Source organism: Amblyraja radiata, chromosome 25 (genome assembly GCF_010909765.2).
Source record: "Amblyraja radiata isolate CabotCenter1 chromosome 25, sAmbRad1.1.pri, whole genome shotgun sequence".
NCBI classification, from domain to species: domain Eukaryota; kingdom Metazoa; phylum Chordata; class Chondrichthyes; order Rajiformes; family Rajidae; genus Amblyraja; species Amblyraja radiata.
Window position 1 is genome coordinate 36,270,044 of NC_045980.1, and position 20,264 is coordinate 36,290,307.

At 45.4% G+C, this 20,264-nt stretch overlaps 1 protein-coding gene across 6 annotated transcripts in view; it reads left to right on the forward strand.

Moving 5' to 3' along the window:
• pitpnm2 (phosphatidylinositol transfer protein membrane associated 2) overlaps positions 1 to 20,173 on the forward strand; it is a 148,633-nt gene extending 128,460 nt beyond the window's left edge. For 2 of the 6 annotated variants that reach the window (XR_004415753.1, XR_004415754.1), the window contains 10 exons: positions 2,330 to 2,494; positions 7,460 to 7,608; positions 7,737 to 7,853; positions 8,812 to 8,928; positions 10,131 to 10,279; positions 11,348 to 11,497; positions 12,030 to 12,213; positions 12,351 to 12,479; positions 16,685 to 17,670; positions 17,709 to 20,173. Coding sequence is in view for 3 of the 6 variants with exons in the window: in XM_033043902.1 (XP_032899793.1) it covers positions 2,330 to 2,494; positions 6,779 to 6,985; positions 7,460 to 7,608; positions 7,737 to 7,853; positions 8,812 to 8,928; positions 10,131 to 10,279; positions 11,348 to 11,497; positions 12,030 to 12,213; positions 12,348 to 12,479; positions 16,685 to 16,907; positions 19,064 to 19,086 (1,616 nt within the window). In the remaining 3 variants the exon portion in view is untranslated. Of the gene's footprint in view, positions 1 to 2,329; positions 2,495 to 6,778; positions 6,986 to 7,459; positions 7,609 to 7,736; positions 7,854 to 8,811; positions 8,929 to 10,130; positions 10,280 to 11,347; positions 11,498 to 12,029; positions 12,214 to 12,347; positions 12,480 to 16,684; positions 17,671 to 17,708 lie in introns of all 6 variants that reach the window. The other 4 variants (XR_004415752.1, XM_033043902.1, XM_033043904.1 and 1 more) reach the window with 4 other exon arrangements.
• The last annotated feature ends 91 nt before the right edge of the window (positions 20,174 to 20,264 follow it).

Sequence of the window (20,264 nt, forward strand, 5' to 3'; positions counted from 1 at the left end):
GCAGCATAAAAATAAAAGAGAAGTATAACATAGCAAAGATGAGTGGGAAGCCAGAGGATTGGGAAACTTTTAAATAGAAGATAACTAAAAAGGCAATTTGGGGAGAAAAGATGAGGTACCAAGGTAAGCTAGCCAAGAATATAAAGCAGGATAGTAAAAGTTTCTTTAGGTATGTGAAGAGGAAAAAAATAGTTAAGACAAATGTGGGTCCCTTGAAGACAGAAACAGGTGAATTTGTTATGGAGAACAAGAAAATGGCAGATGAGTTGAACAGGTACTTTGGATCTGTCTTCACTAAGGAAGACACAAATAATCTCCCAGACGTACTAGTGGCCAGAGGACCTAGGGTGATGGAGGAACTGAAGGAAATCCACATTAGGCAGGAAATGGTGTTGGGTAGACTGATGGGACTGAAGGCTGAAAAACCCCCAGGGCCTGATGGTCTGCATCCCAGGGTACTTAAGGAAATGGCTCTAGAAATTGTGGAGGCATTGGTGTTCATTTTCCAAAGTTCTATAGACTCAGGATCAGTCCCTGTGGATTGGAGGGTAGCTCATGTTATCCCATTTTTAAGAATGGAGGGAGAGAGAAAACAGGGAATTATAGACCAATTAGCCTGATATCAGTGGTGGGGAAGATGCTAGAGTCAATTATAAACAATGAAATAGCCGCATATTTGGATAGCAGTAACAGGATCGGTCCGAGTCAGCATGGATTTACGAAGGGGACATCATGCTTGACTAATCTTCTGGAATTTTTTGAAGATGTAACTAGGAAAATGGACAAGGGAGAGCCAGTGGATGTAGTGTACCTGGACTTTCAGAAAGCCTTTGATAAGGTCCCACATAGGAGATTAGTGGGCAAAATTAGAGCACATGGTATTGGTGGTAGAGTGCTGACATGGATAGAGAAGTGGTTGGCAGACGGGAAACAAATGGGTCCCTTTCAGAATGGCAGGCAGTGACAAGTGGGGTACCGCAAGGCTCGGTGCTGGGACCACAGCTATTTACAATATACATTCATGATTTAAATGAAGGGATTCAAAGTAACATTAGCAAATTTGCAGATGACACAAAGCTGGGTGGCAGTGTAAACTGTGAGGAGGATGCTATGAGAATGCAGGGGGACTTGGACAGGTTGAGGGAGTGGGCAGATGCATGGCAGGTGAAGTTTAATGTGGATAAATGTGAGGTTATCCACTTTGGTGGCAAAAACAGGAAGGTAGATTATTACCTGAATGGTGTCAAGTTAGGAAAAGGGGAAGTACAACGAGATCTGGGTGTCCTTGTACATCAGTCACTGAAAGTAAGCATGCAGGTACAGCAGACAGTGAAGAAAGCTAATGGCATGTTGGCCTTCATAACAAGAGGAGTTGAGTATAAGAGCAAAGAGGCCCTTCTGCAGTTGTACAGGGCCCTAGTGAGACCACCCCTGGAGTATTGTGTGCAGTTTTGGTCTCCAAATTTGAGGAAGGACATTCTTGCTATTGAGGGAGTGCAGCGTAGGTTCACATGGTTAATTCCCGGGTTGACTGGACTGTCATATGTTGAAAGAATGGAGCGACTGGGCTTGTATACACTGGAATTTAGACGGATGAGAGGGGATGTTATTGAAACATATAAGATTATTAAGGGAATGGACACGCTAGAGGCAGGAAACATGTTCCCGATGTTGGGGGAGTCCAGAACCAGGGCCACAGTTTAAGAATAATGGATAGACCATTTAGAACGAAGATGAGGATAAACTTTTTCACCCAGAGAGTTGTGAATCTGTGGAATTCTCTGCCTCAGAAGGCAGTGTAGGCCAATTCTCTGGATGTTTTCAAGAGAGAGTTAGATAGAGCTCCTAAGGATAGCGGACTCGAGGGATATGGTGAGAAGGCAGGAACGATTACTGATTGTGGATGATTCGCCATGATCACAGTGAATGGCGGTGCTGGCTCGAATGGCCGAATAGCCTATGATATGTGTTAATTTGGTCTTGGTGTAATATTAAAGATGCAGTCAGCAAGTTGAGCAGCATGCCGTCTCCAAGCCTGCGTTTGACTGCTTTTTTTGCAGCATGACCTCCTTTTCCAAATGGAGCCAATTTGCCTGTTTACTTTCTCCCTTCTGCCGCTTGATTCCGTCACAAAGGTTCACATTGCAGTGGAATGTCTTTGGCTTTTTTTCATTTTTATTGCAAAGTTCAAGTGAAATATATTTATCTTCTTGCAACTGGTGATAAGATGGGCATGTGTGCCATACCCAGTGGTTGCCTCTCGTGCCTGTGTTAGTCTCTGTTTGCTGTGGTGCTGAGTTTAATTGTGATCTTGTTTTTGGCACTACAGCGGACATTGTCCAGACTCACCCTGCTCTCTTCATGGAAGGTTCGTCCCCTTCCTCTCCCTCCACAGCGCCTATATTCCGGGGCTTCCGCAGAGCTAGTGAGGCCAGCATTGCCAGCCAAGTTTCAGGGATGGCTGACAGCTACCCGGCTTCCAACATCGCCAACAGTAAGTGCCGCACTGAAACACAAACCGTCCCACGCTAACAGTACTGACACTCCATAAACTGCACATCCTTAGATATTTTACACCATTTTGCGATTACAAAAATAATCTTATAAATAGAAGCTAGGCAACATTTATGTTCTAGTTAAGGGGCACGACAATGGAGAGAAAATCAGGAGAGCTTTGCCTCTGTATTTATAACATAACTGTAAGAAGCAGTCGTATGCCATTCACTACTACTCCACTGTTCAATAAGGTCACAGCTGACCCAGACCTGCCTTCAACACCACTTTCCAGCTCCTCATAGTCATTCCATGGGACAAAGAGCAGTATTCCCATTAGCCTGAAGACTGTACCTGATGCTTGTTGTGTCTCGAGAAGCATCCAACACCTTGCATTGGAACGTTTTGCAGTCTTACACCATTGAATTGATGATTTGCTGCATCATTGTATGTTCTGAAATGGCATTCCTTGCATTTGCCCACATGACACTGCAGGAGCCAACCTCCCTCCCACCCACCTAGCCCACTTCCCACCCTCCCCCCACCCACCTAGCCCACTTCCCACCCTCCTCCCACCAACCTAGCCCACTTCCCACCCTCCCCCCACCCACCTAGCCCACTTCCCACCCTCCTCCCACCCACCTAACCCACTTCCCACCCTCCCCCCACCCACCTAGCCCACTTCCCACCCTCCTCCCACCAACCTAGCCCACTTCCCACCCTCCCCCCACCCACCTAGCCCACTTCCCACCCTCCCCCCACCCACCTAGTCTCCTCCCACCCCCCTAGCCCACTTCCCACCCTCCTCCCACCCACCTAGCCCACTTCCCACCCTCCCCCCACCCACCTAGCCCACTTCCCACCCTCCCCCCACCCACCTAGTCTCCTCCCACCCACCTAGCCCACTTCCCACCCTCCTCCCACCCACCTAGCCCACTTCCCACCCTCCTCCCACCCACCTAGCCCACTTCCCACCCTCCCCCCACCCACCTAGCCTCCTCCCACCCACCTAGCCCACTTCCCACCCTCCCCCCACCCACCTAGCCCACTTCCCACCCTCCCCCCACCCACCTAGTCTCCTCCCACCCACCTAGCCCACTTCCCACCCTCCCACCAACCTAGCCCACTTCCCACCCTCCCCCCACCCACCTAGCCTCCTCCCACCCACCTAGCCCACTTCCCACCCTCCCCCCACCCATCTAGTGGGAGATCTAAAGAGAACAAACATAGACCTGCCCTAATGCAACATTTTATTTGTGCGGACCAACTGGCGGGAGTTTTTACGGACATTTTCAACCTCTCACTTCTGAGGTCTGTGGTCCCCACCTGCTTTAAAAGGGCATCAATTATACCGGTGCCCAAGAAGAGTAAGGTGACATGCCTCAATGACTATCGACCAGTGGCACTAACGCCGGTGGTGATGAAGTGCTTTGAGAGGTTGATGATGGAGCAAATCAACTCCTACATCGACAAAAACCTGGACCCACTGCAGTTCGCGTACCGCCACAACAGATCAACGGTGGATGCGATCTCGCTGGCCCTCCACTCCGCACTGGACCACTTGGACAACAAAAACTCATATGTCAGGCTGTTATTCATTGATTACAGCTCGGCATTTAACACAATCATCCCCTCCAAACTGGTTACCAAACTCGCAGAACTGGGTCTCTGCGCATCCCTCTGCAACTGGATCCTCGACTTCCTCGTCCACAGACCACAGTCTGTTCGTATTGGTGGAAATGTGTCAGCCTCGATAACAATCAGCACGGGAGCACCTCAAGGCTGCGTGCTCAGCCCCCTGCTGTACTCACTCTATACCCATGACTGTGTAGCGAACCACAGTGCGAACTCCATCATCAAGTTCGCTGACGACACCACTATTGTGGGGCGTATCACTGATGGGGATGAGTCAGAGTACAGAAGAGAGATCGAGCAACTGTCCATATGGTGCCAGCGCAATAACCTGGCCCTCAACACCAGCAAAACCAAGGAACTGATTGTGGACTTTGGAAGAAGTAGGAGGGGGACCCACAGCCCCATTTATATCAACGGGTCGATGGTTGAAAGGGTCAAGAACTTCAAATTCCTGGGGGTGCACATCTCTGAAGATCTTTCCTGGTCCGAGAACACTAACGCAATTATCAAAAAAGCTCATCAGCGCCTCTACTTCCTGAGAAGATTACGGAGAGTCGAATTGTCAAGGAAGACTCTCTCTAACTTCTACAGGTGCACAGTCGAGAGCATGCTGACCGGTTGCATCGTGGCTTGGTTCGGCAATTTGAGCGCCCTGGAGAGGAAAAGACTACAAAAAGTAGTAAACACTGCCTAGTCCATCATCGGCTCTGACCTTCCTTCCATCGAGGGGATTTATCGCAGTCGCTGCCTCAAAAAGGCTGGCAGTATCATCAAAGACCCACACCATCCTGGCCACACACTCATCTCCCTGCTACCTTCAGGTAGAAGGTACAGGAGCCTGAAGACTGCAACAACCAGGTTCAGGAATAGTACTTCCCCACAGCCATCAGGCTATTAAACCTGGCTCGGACAAAACTCTGATTATTAGCAACCACTTTCTGTTATTTGCACTACCAGTTTATTTATTCATGTGTGTATATATTTATATCATGGTATATGGACACATTTATCTGTTTTGTAGTAAATGCCTACTATTTTCTGTGTGCTTAAGCAAAGCAAGGATTTCATTGTCCTATACAGGGACACATGACAATTTATTTATTTATCTTTATTTATTTATTTATTTATTCCGAACAAGTAAGACATTAAAGACATTAATAGTAACAAAATCGAAATTATCAAACAATTGGACTTTACAATCAATATTTACAAAGCAATGAAAAGAACAAAATCAAAGTTCCAATGTCCAACTCTGTGTCTGTACAAGCTCGAAAAGGAGTGAGAAGAAGAATAACTTATTAAATCTCACCCCTTTTCCCCAACACTTCTACCATATTTAAAAATTAATTAATTAATAATAATAATACTACCCTAGGCAATTTCCCATAATACCTACAGACATATATATACATACAACTATTATGCACATACAAACTTCATATCTGAAGTTCAACAATAGTAAAGCAATAAATAAACATCAACCCCCACTTGTCAACCATCCCCTCCATCCCTGTACCCCTTGAAAATTATTTTTTTATATATCATTTTAAAATGATTCATGTTTGTGCATTCTTTAATTCCCCGTTCAATTTATTCCACACTCCTACTCCACAAACCGAAATACAAAAGGTTTTTCTAGTCGTACGGACTCTTTGTTTCTTAAAGTTAAATATTCCTCTTAAATTGTAACCCCCCACACGCTCATTAAATAATTTTTGAATGTTTCCAGGTAAATTTTTATTTTTGGCCCTAAACATTATCTGAGCTGTTTTGAATGTAACCAAATCTTCTAATTTTAATAATTTTGACTCTAAAAATAATGGATTCGTATGACCCAGATACTTAGCATTATGGATAATACGAATTGCTCTTTTTTGCATCATGGTTAATGAGTGTATCGAATTTTTATAGTTATTACCCCAGACTTCTGCACAATAATTTAAGTAGGGTAAAATTAATGAACAATAAAGAATACGGAGTGATTTGTAATCCAGAGCTTGCTTGGCTTTGTATAATACAGAGATACTTTTTGACACTTTTAATTTTACATGTTTAATATGTGATTTCCAGCTTATTTTATCGTCAATTATAACCCCAAGAAATTTATTTTCATGCACTCTTTCTACTTCCACCCCATTTATCTTTATACTTACTAGTGTATTTATTCTACAATTACCAAATAACATTATTTTAGTTTTACTCAGATTTAATGAAATTTTATTCCTATCAAACCATATTTTCAATTTACCCATTTCTTTTATTATTTTATCCAATAGCTGTTTTAAATTTTCCCCAGAACAAAAAATATTTGTATCATCTGCAAACAAAACCAGCCTCAAGACATTGGACACATTACAAATATCGTTTATGTACATGATAAATAATTTTGGGCCCAGCACTGACCCCTGTGGTACACCACACACAATGTCCAAACATGTAGAATTATGACTACCCAGATTTACAAACTGTTGCCTGTTACTTAAGTAGCTTTTAATCCAGTCCAGTACTATTCCTCTAATTCCATACCTCTCCAATTTTTTTAATAAAATCTCATGATTAAACTCACTTGAACTATTTTAATCAAACAAAAACATTTATAATTGTTCATATTTGTGTGTTGTGTAATTTGAATTTTGTTTTCATTTCTCAGAGAAAAAATATGAGTCAATCCCTCACAAAAAGTTGGGTTTCTTGTCCAAACTTATCCCCTACAACAAAGCCCTTCCAAAATTCATTTACCCTCAGCGCTATAAACAGTCCAAAGCAATGCTGTCACAGAACAAGCAAAGGCTGAGACAGAATGTTGTGAAACCGATTGGAGCAAAGCTGAGAGGGTACGAGACGGATCTCCACACAGGTATTGGGGGTAGAAACTAACAACATAGATATTAGGAACTAGCATCGTCCCTTAGAAACCCTCTCCACACAAAATAAATCATTTCCCTTAACATGTAGAAATAAATTTCATGTGGATATTGAACCCAATCATAATCTACCATTAACACCAATTAGACCTGTAATTTGTGCCTTTATCATTACTAATTGGATGATGAAACACTGAAGGTTACATTTCAATCAATCACTATAATGAACTAGTTTTTACTTAATTAAAGCAGTGGAGGAGGCCATTCGACCCACGATGTCCATGGCAGCTCCTAGTGGAGTAATCCCATTATTCACATACCCCTGTTGGCTAGAGTGTGTGTTCTGGACTCATATAAAATTAGATCAACACAGCATAGCTGGCCCCAGCGTTGTGAGCAGAACACTTTCACGCTGAGGCTGAGATGAGACTGCCGTTCAACTAAAGCAGTGTTGTCATGTGTTTCAGTTGCGTCCAGGTGGTGGGGGACTAAGAGAGTTGACTACGCTCTCTACTGCCCAGACGCTCTGACAGCCTTCCCAACGATAGCCCTGCCCCACCTCTTCCATGCCAGCTACTGGGAGTCAAGCGATGTGGTGTCCTTCCTGCTGCGACAGGTAAGAAGCAAGACATTCATTCCCTCTGTGCTGTGTCAGTGTTTTGCATGACTTCCGGCCCACTCAAGCACTTTAGTCATTGTGCTCATTTAGAATAATAACGTATAATATAAAATATTGACACTTAGATCATGAGACATGAAAATGAAAGTATTCTGGAACTGGACGGGAAGGAGGTTTCAGTGTTCAGTCCTTCAAAACCACGAGAGAAGTGGCTTCGCAAGAGGACGCATGTTAAGATAAGGGTATGGATTTTCCTTTGATATCCAGGGGTCTGATATCTCTACCAGCGGGGGATCTTCTAGGTGGTAATGATCATAATCGTACGGTTAGGGTGGTGCTTGTGCATGTCGACCACTCCAAGGTGGTCATTTGGAAAGAACAGTGCAGTGCAGTGAAGCCAAGTGGAGTTATGTTTGGCAGATAAAGGACTGGTGAATGGGAAGACTGGGAGGTGACGATGTTCCCATGGGATGGAGCACCCCAGATGACCAGAGAGTAAACACAGAGAGAAAAGGAGCATGAAACAATGTCAGGTTGTTAATACAAGTGGGAACAGGGATGATGGCAGAGATCTGAATGAGGAAATCGAGAAGGAACAGGGAAAGTGAAGGGAGGGCAGGCAGAAAAACTAATGACAACCATAAACAGGAATGCACAGATGTGCCGTGGGAACCAAGGTGTAAGGCAAGGTGGTGTTACAGGTATTGTGTATTGTGGGCTGGGTCTCACGGGAGTACAGGCAGGCAACGTTCAGGGTTAGGGCCCATTGCAGGGTTAGGGCCATGGCAGGGTGTAGAGTTAGGGCCATGACAGGGTGCAGGGGGCAGAGTTAGGCCCGTGGCAGGGTGTAGAGTTAGGCCCATGGCAGGGTGTAGGGTTAGGCCCTTGGCAGGGTGCAGAGTTAGGGCCATGGCAGGGTGCAGAGTTAGGACCCATTGCAGGGTTAGGGCCATGGCAGGGGGCAGGGGGCAGAGCTAGGGCCACAGCAGATGGTACAATGTGGAAGGATAAGGGGCAAACTTTGTTTGAAAAGTGTGCAGAGTACATTTTTAAAACGTTGAGAGATAGCAAGGTGTTCACAGGGGCGTGCGTAGTGTCACCGCTGAATGGGTTTGCTATTCGGGGTGAGCTTCTGCTCTTCTGCAATTGTATGTTTTACAGTGAAGGACACCATACATAAAATGCCTTTCCTTTGCCCAGAATGTTACAGCAAACCATCGAGTGAACGATGTGATCGTCACTGAGGACGGTCCTCAGACACTGATGGGCAGATTCATGTATGGGCCGCTCGATATGGTCACACTGACTGGCGAGAAGGTGAATACTGCTAATATCTGATGCACCTTTCATCAATGCTTGTGTCTGCCAAAGCTGCACTACACAATGGACGCAGGGTTCCCACATGAAGCCAACCATTGCCGTGGGACTGGCATTGGTGAGCCATGGAGTATTTCAACTCCCTCACCGCCACTAGACAGGTGAGGGCAGTCTAGACAGGTGAGGGCAGTCTAGACAGGTGAGGGCAGTCTAGACAGGTGAGGGCAGTCTAGACAGGTGAAGGCAGTCTAGACTGGTTAGGGCAGTCTAGACAGGTGAAGGCAGTCTAGACTGGTTAGGGCAGTCTAGACAGGTGAGGGCAGTCTAGACAGGTGAGGGCAGTCTAGACTGGTTAGGGCAGTCTAGACAGGTGAGGGCAGTCTAGACTGGTTAGGGCAATCTAGACAGGTGAGGGCAGTCTAGACTGGTGAAGGCAGTCTAGACTGGTTAGGACAGGGAAGCGCTCGGCAATGTTTCTGTTGAGTGGTACCCACCCATTGCTTCCCTGATATTGGTGGTGGGGGCTCGGTGGGGCCGTGAATGCCGGCTATAGGGGAGGATCCCTCGTACTTGTATTGCTGTTTATGGCTCGCTGCGTCTGTATGAAGAGCACCAGTTATTGGAAAATTGAAGGTCATTCAGTAGTGAGCTAGCATCTCCACCTCATGAGGAAGGCTGGCCACAGGATACTGCCTAGTGGTAGTCCCTGCGATGTCCTACAGCTGGCATGCACTGGCACAACCACAGCCATCTGCCAGTGTGGGATGTCTCCAACTGTTTCTATATTTTCTCATTGTTTCTGCAGTTTCACCAAAGGCAGTCAGTCCAGCTCAACACTATAGGCCAAACATCCTGACAAAGCCCCAACTGATCATGGGGGTACAGCTTACAGTGAGGAGGTGAAACTGGGAATGCTGCTCATTGTTGTGTGAAGAGTGTTGCTACACATTCTCTGTGTCTGAGGTCCTGTTCTGCCGGACTGTAGCCCTGGTGGTCAGGGGAGGTAGCAGGCTCTGACTCCACACGCTGGTCTTGTTCTCACCTTCACAATGCAGCTCGATGGAACCTATTTTGCCAGAGGCAGCTCCTCGATCTTCTTCAGTGCTTGTGAAATGTTTTTTATTGAACTTTGTTAATACATCACTAAGATGGAATATTTGATTTAGCACCATCTGCACAATCTCATTATTATCTTTCTCCAGGTGGATATACACATTATGACTCAGCCTCCCACAGGAAAGTGGGTGTACTTTGACACCGACATTACAAACAGCAGCGGCAGGATTTCCTACGTTATTCCAGATGGCAAAAGACTGGGGATCGGTGTCTATCCAGTAAAAATGGTCATTAGGTAATTGTAAAGATGTTTAAAATATTGAAGTGTGCCGTTACAGGAAGATGATTTCCTTTAAACTTTGCTGATATTTCTAAACTTTGTTACTTTGATTAATGTCAGATTTACTGAGATGGGAAAGGTTTATTTTGTGCACTACTCGGTCAATTCATACCATATAACATCAGGTAGTGAGTGGACAAGAGAAAATAAACAGAGTGCAGAATAGAGTGTTACAGCTGCAGAGAAAGTGCATGGACCACAGTGAGGTAGATTGGAAGATCGAGAATTCATCCATAGCACATGAGAGGTTTGTTGGAGAGTCTTACAATAGTGGGGAAGACGGTGTTCCTGAATCTGGTGTTTGTGCTTTCAAGCTTTCGTCTGTCGGACAGGAGAGGAGGAGAGAATGACTGGAATATGAGTGGTCCTTGATTGATTTTGCTGACACAGCGTGAAGTGTGGATAACTAACGTCAATGGTGGGGAGTCTGCTCTGTGATGTACTGGGTGTTGGCAGAGCAGTTGCTGAACCAAGCAGTGATCCTTCCCAGAATGTGTGGGTTGGTTCCTCAGGAGAGACCCTGGCTAACACACAGCGGGCTGGGATCTGAGGCCGGGCTCAGACCAATGAGCAGCAGATGGGAGCCCTGTGAGCTGTCAGCCATGGCTCAGTGCAGCTCCGCCTGATTGCACAGGGCCGACACTGGTCGGCACCACTGGGAGAGTGCGCTAATGTCACCCACCTCTCAGCACCTGTACCCTCTAGTACAGTAGATTTCAAACTACACTCAATACTCAAGGATAATGCCACTTGTTTTAACATCAGGAATGAGAGGTCACAAGGGATAGTAGAATTAGGCCATTCGGCCCATCAAGTCTACTCCGCCATTCAATCATGGCTGATCTATCTCTCCCTCCTAACCCCATTCTCCTGCCTTCTCCCCATAACCCCTGACACCCGCACTATCTATCTCTGCCTTGGCAAAGGAATTCGTTTCTGAATAATTAGATTTAAGATGGACATTGCTGTACTGTGAGCTTATTTTGATGACCTGTGGAAAGGATTTGCTGTGTCTTGTCCTAGAGGGGACCATACGTCAGGGGACAGCTACATCACGGTGCTTCCAAAGGGAACGGAGGGTGTCGTCTTCAGCATTGATGGATCATTCGCAGCCAGTGTTTCCATTATGGGGAGTGACCCCAAGGTGCGAGCTGGGGCAGTCGATGTTGTACGGTAAGCATGGGCACCAGAGCCGAACCCACACACTAACCCACGCACTAGCCCACACACAAACCCACACACTAACCCACGCACCAGCCCACACACCAACCCACACAGACAGAGCGGTGGGTGTCAGGCTGGAGCTCCATCTTCATGCAGGGTAACAATGTTTACAACTCAGTGTCTCTGACCCGTCTCCGTCATTGCTGCCTGATCTGTTCACTATTTCCAGCGCTCTCGGCTTTTATTTTGATTTCCAGTATCTTACCTTACATACTAACCTTTTTGTAGAGATTGTCTTTATTGATTGTTTGATCCAGGTAAAGTGATATATGCATGCACTAAGAAACATTAACGCACGCACTGTGTCCAAACTTTATCTCCAATTTGATGATGTTCCTTGGGAAGGTCTTTGGGAGTTTCCCACACGTATGGCAGTCAATGCTGTGTTATTGATGATCAATATTGTGTTATTGATGTTCGATGCTGCCTGCTAGTGGGGTTAGGGTGTCTGCAGAGAATTAACGGGCTGTTGTTCCCGCAGACACTGGCAGGATCTCGGCTACTTCATCGTCTATGTGACGGGACGTCCCGACATGCAGAAGCAGAGAGTGGTGGCGTGGCTGGCCCAGCACAACTTCCCCCACGGAATCGTGTCCTTCTGCGACGGGCTGGTTCATGACCCTCTCCGGCATAAGGCCAACTTCCTGCGCAGCCTAGTGCACGACGTAGGTATCTCAGCAAAGGGCTGCTGGACAATGCTGGCCTGTGTAAACGTCACTGTCTCTTTTGGGCAGAGCAATAACATTCACTTTACTAACAACCTCTATTCATTTTGTTCTATATTTCTTAACCCGGCCAGCAGGTGTCGATGAAAGTTCATGCAGCCTACGGCTCCACAAAGGATATCTCCGTGTACGCTTCCTTGGGCTTATCAGCGTCACAAATCTTCATTGTCGGCCGTTCAACCAAGAAGTACCAACATCAGTGCCAGGTAGAGAGACTGGCGCACACGCACATATATATATTTTACCGCGCATATATACCGCACACATATATATATCGCACGCACACGCATATATATATATATATATATCGCACCACGCACGCACACACACGCATATATATATTACACACACACATATATATATATATATATCATACACACACACACACACATATATATATATACCATACCACGCATATATACACCACACACACTCACACCCACACACACACTCTCTCACATATACCACACAATCACACACATATATATCATACCAATAGCGTCCTCCCTAGTGTTTGGGACAAAGACCCATCATTTATTTATTTGCCTCTATGCTCCACAATTTGATATTTGTAATATAAAAAAATCACATGTGGTTAAAGTGCACATAGTCAGATTTTAATAAAGGCCATTTTTATACATTTTGGTTTCAACGTATAGAAATTACAACAGTGTTTATACATAGTCCCCCTAATTCAGGGCACCGTGATGTTTGGGACACAGCACTGTCACGTAAATTAAAGTAGTCATGTTTAGTATTTTGTTGCATTTCCTTTGCATGCAACGACTGCTTGAAGTCTGCGATTCATGGACATCACCAGTTACAATACAATACAATACATACAATTCAATTTATTGTCATTTGGACCCCTTGAGGTCCAAACGAAATGTCGTTTCTGCAGCCATACATTACAAAACAAAAAGACCCGAGACACAACACAGTTTACACAAACATCCATCACATCGCATCCATCCATCACATCACATTAAAACAAATGTAGGTCCCTTGCAGTCAGAAACGGGTGAGTTGATCATGGGGAACAAGGATATTGCGGACCAATTGAATAACTACTTTGGTTCCGTCTTCACTAAGGAAGACATAAATAATCTGCCGGAAATAGCAGGGGACCGCGGGTCAAAGGAGTTGGAGGAATTGAGTGAAATCCAGGTTAGCCGGGAAGTGGTGTTGGGTAAATTAAATAGATTAAAGGCCGATAAATCCCCAGGGCCAGATAGGCTGCATCCCAGAGTACTTAAGGAAGTAGCTCCAGAAATAGTGGATGCATTAGTAATAATCTTTCAAAACTCTTTAGATTCTGGAGTAGTTCCTGAGGATTGGCGGGTAGCAAACATAACCCCACTTTTTAAGAAGGGAGGGAGAGAGAAAACGGGGAATTACAGACCAGTTAGTCTAACATCGGTAGTGGGGAAACTGCTAGAGTCAGTTATTAAAGATGGGATAGCAGCACATTTGGAAAGTGGTGAAATCATTGGACAAAGTCAGCATGGATTTACAAAAGGTAAATCATGTCTGACGAATCTTATAGAATTTTTCGAGGATGTAACTAGTAGCGTGGATAGGGGAGAACCAGTGGATGTGGTGTATCTGGACTTCCAGAAGGCTTTCGACAAGGTCCCACATAAGAGATTAGTTTACAAACTTAAAGCACACGGCATTGGGGGTTCAGTATTGATGTGGATAGAGAACTGGCTGGCAAACAGGAAGCAAAGAGTAGGAGTAAACGGGTCCTTTTCACAATGGCAGGCAGTGACTAGTGGGGTACCGCAAGGCTCAGTGCTGGGACCCCAGCTATTTACAATATATATTAATGATCTGGATGAGGGAATTGAAGGCAATATCTCCAAGTTTGCGGATGACACTAAGCTGGGGGGCAGTGTTAGCTGTGAGGAGGATGCTAGGAGACTGCAAGGTGACTTGGATAGGCTGGGTGAGTGGGCAAATGTTTGGCAGATGCAGTATAATGTGGATAAATGTGAGGTTATCCATTTTGGTGGCAAAAACAGGAAAGCAGACTATTATCTAAATGGTGGCCGACTAGGAAAAGGGGAGATGCAGCGAGACCTGGGTGTCATGGTACACCAGTCATTGAAAGTGGGCATGCAGGTGCAGCAGGCAGTGAAGAAAGCGAATGGTATGTTAGCTTTCATAGCAAAAGGATTTGAGTATAGGAGCAGGGAGGTTCTACTGCAGTTGTACAGGGTCTTGGTGAGACCACACCTGGAGTATTGCGTACAGTTTTGGTCTCCAAATCTGAGGAAGGACATTATTGCCATAGAGGGAGTGCAGAGAAGGTTCACCAGACTGATTCCTGGGATGTCAGGACTGTCTTATGAAGAAAGACTGGATAGACTTGGTTTATACTCTCTAGAATTTAGGAGATTGAGAGGGGATCTTATAGAAACTTACAAAATTCTTAAGGGGTTGGACAGGCTAGATGCAGGAAGATTGCTCCCGATGTTGGGGAAGTCCAGGACAAGGGGTCACAGCTTAAGGATAAGGGGGAAATCCTTTAAAACCGAGATGAGAAGAACTTTTTTCACACAGAGAGTGGTGAATCTCTGGAACTCTCTGCCACAGAGGGTAGTCGAGGCCAGTTCATTGGCTATATTTAAGAGGGAGTTAGATGTGGCCCTTGTGGCTAAGGGGATCAGAGGGTATGGCGAGAAGGCAGGTACGGGATACTGAGTTGGATGATCAGCCATGATCATATTGAATGGCGGTGCAGGCTCGAAGGGCCGAATGGCCTACTCCTGCACCTAATTTCTATGTTTCTATGTTTCTATGTTTCTATGAAGGCACAAAAAACGCATCTCTCCACTGCACTCTCCCCCCCGATGTCAGAGTCAAAGTCAAAGCCCCCGGCTGGCGATGGCGATTGTCCCGCGGCCATTAAAGCCACGCCGGGTGATGCAAGGTCGCGCACCGGGTCTTGGTGTTAGAGCCCCCGGCGCGCGCTCGCAGAGTCCCGCGGCCATTCCAAGCCGCGCGGGGCGATGGTGTAAGGTCCCGCTCAGGTGCTCTTCATCCCCGCAACTCGGGCGGGAGAAGTCGCCGTTGCGGAAGCCCCGAAAAGCGGTCTCCCAGCAGGGACCCGCGGGCTCCCGGTGCCGCCGTCCGCCAAACCCGCAGTTGCAGCCTCCGAACTCCGGGGGTCGGGTGGCAGCAGCGCTCCACCACTGCTCCACCCGCTCCGGACTCAGCCAGCCCCGTGACGGTGAGTAGTCGGCAGCTCCGTGACTGGAACCCCAGGTCGTTCCTGTTGGAGGCCGCTCCACGTTGCAGCCCCAACGACAACGGAGACCCGACAAAGAAAAGGTCGGGTCTCCCGTGCAGGGGAAAGATTTTAAAGTTACCCCCTCCCCCCCACACCACCCCCACCCCCCCACACACATACTCCAACAAAAAAAATAACAAAACTACATAAAAACGAGACAAAAAATAATAAAACACAGACGGACTGCAGAGGCCGCTGCTGACGAGAGTCGCGTCGCGCAGTTGCTGGGTGTCTTCTCTGGTGATGCCCTGCCAGGTGATGCCCTGTATTGCAGCCATCTTTAGCTTATGCTTGTTTTAGACAATGAGTGCATGAATGGGCCATTTGGCCCTTCGAGCCAGCACCGCCATTCAATGTGATCATGACTGATCATCCCCAATCAGTACCCCGTTCCTGCCTTCTCCCCATATCCCCTGACTCCGCAATCTTTAAGAGCCCTATCTAGCTCTCTCTTGAAAGTACCCGGAGAACCAGCATTCACCGCCCTGAGACAGAGAATTCCACAGACTCTCTGTGTGAAGAAGTGTTTCCTCATCTCTGTTCTAAATGGCTTACCCCTTATTTTTAAACTGTAGACCCTGGTTCTGGACTCCCCCAACATCGGGAACATGTTTCCTGCCTCTTGCTTGTCCAAACCCTTTATAATCTTATATGTTTCAATAAGATAACCTCTCATCCTTCTAAATTCCAGAGTATACAAGCCAAGCCACTCCATTCTCTCAGCGTATGATAGTTCCGCCATCCCGGGAATTAACCTTGTAAACCCACAGCAAGAATGTCCTTCCTCAAATTATGGGACCAAAACTGCACACAATACTCCAGGTGTGATGAGGGGATAGGATGAGTGCAGATTTTCCCACATTTGATGAGTACTTCCAGCACTTTCTGCTTTGATCTGGTTTTATTTATTGTGGTATCATTCTCTGCGCATTGTGCTGGATGTTCCTGTACTAGAGAATCTCTTCCATCTTCACTGCATAAGGTGGTGCTGATGGAAAGCCCTGTGTCTTTGTGAAGTGCTTCAATTCCTCTGCCAGAGGTGAAATCTCTGGGCCTTGACTATCTCGGCACTTTAGTCAGACAAGTATGTCTTGTTGATACTTTGTGGTGTTGTAGTTTTTGACAGATGGATATGCAGCACATTTATCACAACTGGAGTATACGCAACGATCCCGTCCTGCTAAGAGCAGTTCCAGAATGGTGCTGCGAAAGGGGAGCTTTGGTCTACCCTCACAGCCGGACTTCCTGAGGAAAAGGAACCACTTGCTGCGCACCATCTCCAGCCAGCAAGCAGCATCCACTTCCAACAAGCCTGAGCGGACATACAGTCAGTCTGAAGGTGAGCAGGATCGAGATAAGGAACGTGGGCACCGGAGCATGAGTATCACTGCCAGCTGCTGGGGTCGGCCTGGCACCTCCAGGCTGGAATCTGGTGTTTAATGAAAGCACTGGAGGTGGGGGTCGGTGCTGGGATGGTAGCCTGCAGGTGAATGGTACCATGGTGCTAACAAAGTGAATCGGACTGAAGACATGAACTCTCAGCCTTAACAATTCAGTGTTGCATTGTGGGACACTAGCTTGTTACCCTTTGTTATAGAGATACAGCTTCAACTTTTAAAGCCTGCTTCATTCGGCACCTTTTCTATCGATGTTTGTAAATACCCATACCTTGTGTCAAAGTCAGTGTCACCGAACCACACATCTCTCTCTCAAAGTCTGCTTGCAATCCAGCAGGAAAGTGGTATCACATTAGCTGTTCATTTTCATATGGTTTGGCTTTAGTAACTCAATGCTGAAAATCCTTCTTCAACGTGATTAACTATATTCACAGAGTAATCCTCTTGTGTGCAGACTGTAAGGTTTAATCCAAAGCTGCTCATTCAAGTATCTGATATTGGAGCTTGGTATTGTACCAATGAAAGTTTAAAATGGAACTTGCTTCTTTGACTCCCTAGAAAGTAATTTAGGAGTACTGCCAAAGGAATAGACAGTATCTCTTTTTGATGAATTATATAAAGGTCAATATAAATTTGAGGTTGTATCAAATGCAATAAATGAAGTGTTTGTTGATATTTCAGTCACATTCAGTGAAGCAAAATAAAGTTAATAAAGTAAAAATCTAATCTAATCTAAGACTAAGGAAAAGTGCAATGAGAAAACCAATACTGGCTTTAAAGTGTACCTAGTTAGATCAGTACACATGTGTACCTAGTTCAGTACACAGTAAAGTCTACCTAGTTAGATCAGTACACACCGTCTCGGGGGCTAACAAGCAGGTAGACACAAAGAATTTGCTGTTGAACAAAGATGCTAAACTGCCAATACTTAAGTAGCTTTGTTTTACAGTTTCCTTCTCCTTAAATTAGATTTTGTACCATATTGGAGTATATTTCACTCCTCGCCCTGGTGTTTTGGTTTTATTACAGAACTGCCCAGAGATGCCAGAGCTATATGTGCATGTGTAATAAAGGGTAAACATCACCCCAGAATGAAATGACATGACTCAGTCTGACAACTTTAGAACAGAGAAAGGAGCCGCTGAATATTTCTCAAACTAAAATGCATCCTGATCCTCAGGTGTTAGAAAGAGAAAACCCCCAGTCACTGAGGAATGATCTCGTCTGATCCCAGTTCCATTTGTTGTCAAGCTTGCTTCCTTCTCTAGTTAGTGTCGTTGCCCACTTGCTCCTGCCCCCAACCTAAGCTGCCTTTGCTCATTGTAAACAGTCAGGATAGCACGCGTTATGGTGGAGTACTAAACCCTGTACTCCAGCATACTGCTGTTCCTACTCACAATAACAGCACATGATCTGTTTTCATCTAATACTGAATATTGAACCAAAATTCTGGTGATGCTGGAAAACAAAGCACATTGGAGCGAATTAGCAGGTCAAGCAGTGACTAGAGAGAGAGAGAGAAGCAGAGTGAACATGTGCGACGAGCATCCACGGGCGTGGGGGACGGTTTAGTGTTTCAGGATTTATTTCAAAATGTTATCTGTTGTGCTTTCTTACACTGAAGGACATGCCTGCTTATTTGGTTACTATTAAGCACAGGTTCGCAAGCTAGTTCAATCTAAATGGCTAAATTAGGGGAATATATCAAGTGAAGTTTTTACTCTTTCAAATGACAAACTCAACATCTAAGAAAGTGAAAGTAACGAATCTGCTCTGCAGAAGAAAGTTGATATTCTGTAATAAATATTGTGTGTAAATACATGTAAATGCAGATCTAAATAAGGGGAGATATTTATTTGTGTAGATAAACTGCAGGAGATGGCAAATTTATTAATATTTAAAATATAGAGTTTTGCTTTGAATGGTATATAAGATTATTTTATGGACCAATAATAATTTAGCTGTTCATTGCATAATTGCAATATACAACTACTATTCATAATCATGGTGATCATAGCATTGACAATCAATGTCGTGTGTACTGGGCTGGATGTGACGTTTCGGTGAGCCGAGCCTAAAGCTGCATCTTCTTCCCCAGCCGAGGGAGAGATGATGAAATGACAGTTCCACTCATTGGGGAAGCCTGGACTGTGTGTGATACCAATGTCACTTGTGCCCAACCCGACACAGCCTCTTAACCAGCGAGGACTAGGATTACCAAGCGCCACAAGTGATGTGTGCTCACAGTGCACTCTTGTACTGGCAGGTGGGCAAGGCCAGGACACTGTGGACCACCTGCTGCACACACAGCCCTGGTACAATCAGGTAATCACTGCTCATTCTCAATCTCACTACCAATATAGCTAACGTTTATACAAGATTCTCTGAATTAATTCCAAATCGTTAAACTTTACCCCTTGCTATTTTATTTAAAGACCCTGTTGTTAATGCCAAAGGTGATTCAGTATTTGCTGGAAAACTGGAGTTAACCTGCAGCATTTAACACAGACTTTACCTCAGCTGGTTTTCATACACTAAAGAAGCAGACTGTGGTTAGGCTCTGCACAGCACTGCTGCAGAATGCAGGAGATGATAGTTTTGCCTGTTAGCTCCTGAATGACAATGACATCCAATCCCAAGCAGTTTACAGTGTTGCAAGCTTCCAACTCACCAAAGGGCCACAGGTAAAGACAGCCACACCTTGACACTGGAGCACCTGGTGGACAGGTAAACACAGCCACACCTTGACACTGGAGCATCTGGTGGTCTTGTTGCTTTAAGGCAACACCACTTGCTGCATTAAGTATTACCTGCTGAATCCTTCCATTTTCTGTGCAAATTGCACAGATAAATTGATAACTTTGACAGTAATTTTTTTATTCAGAAGTGTTTGTTATATTTTATTTATAGAAATGTTACATATGGAATTATTAAATATTGCAAATGCCAAATGTGTACAATTTGCTAGACTTGTTAAATGATGCACACCTCAAATGAATTCAATACTGTATTAGATTTACTATACTGCCCCAGGTCTCCCTTCTTTAGTTTTAGTTCAGACTGTGTCGAGAGGTGTGAGACCTGTCCATTGTATGTAACACGCCATGGTGGTACAGACTGCTGCCGCTGCCTGTTGTGTGTGTTATTGTGCCTCGTGAGCTTTGTGCATAATTGTACGTTATATCAATTAAACAAAAATGGGACATTACTTTCCTTTGTAGTTTCTTCATTCCTTTACTCCTGGTACAAATTAAAATGACCAATCTGTTCTCAACCTTCTCTGTGAAAGGTCTGTGTGG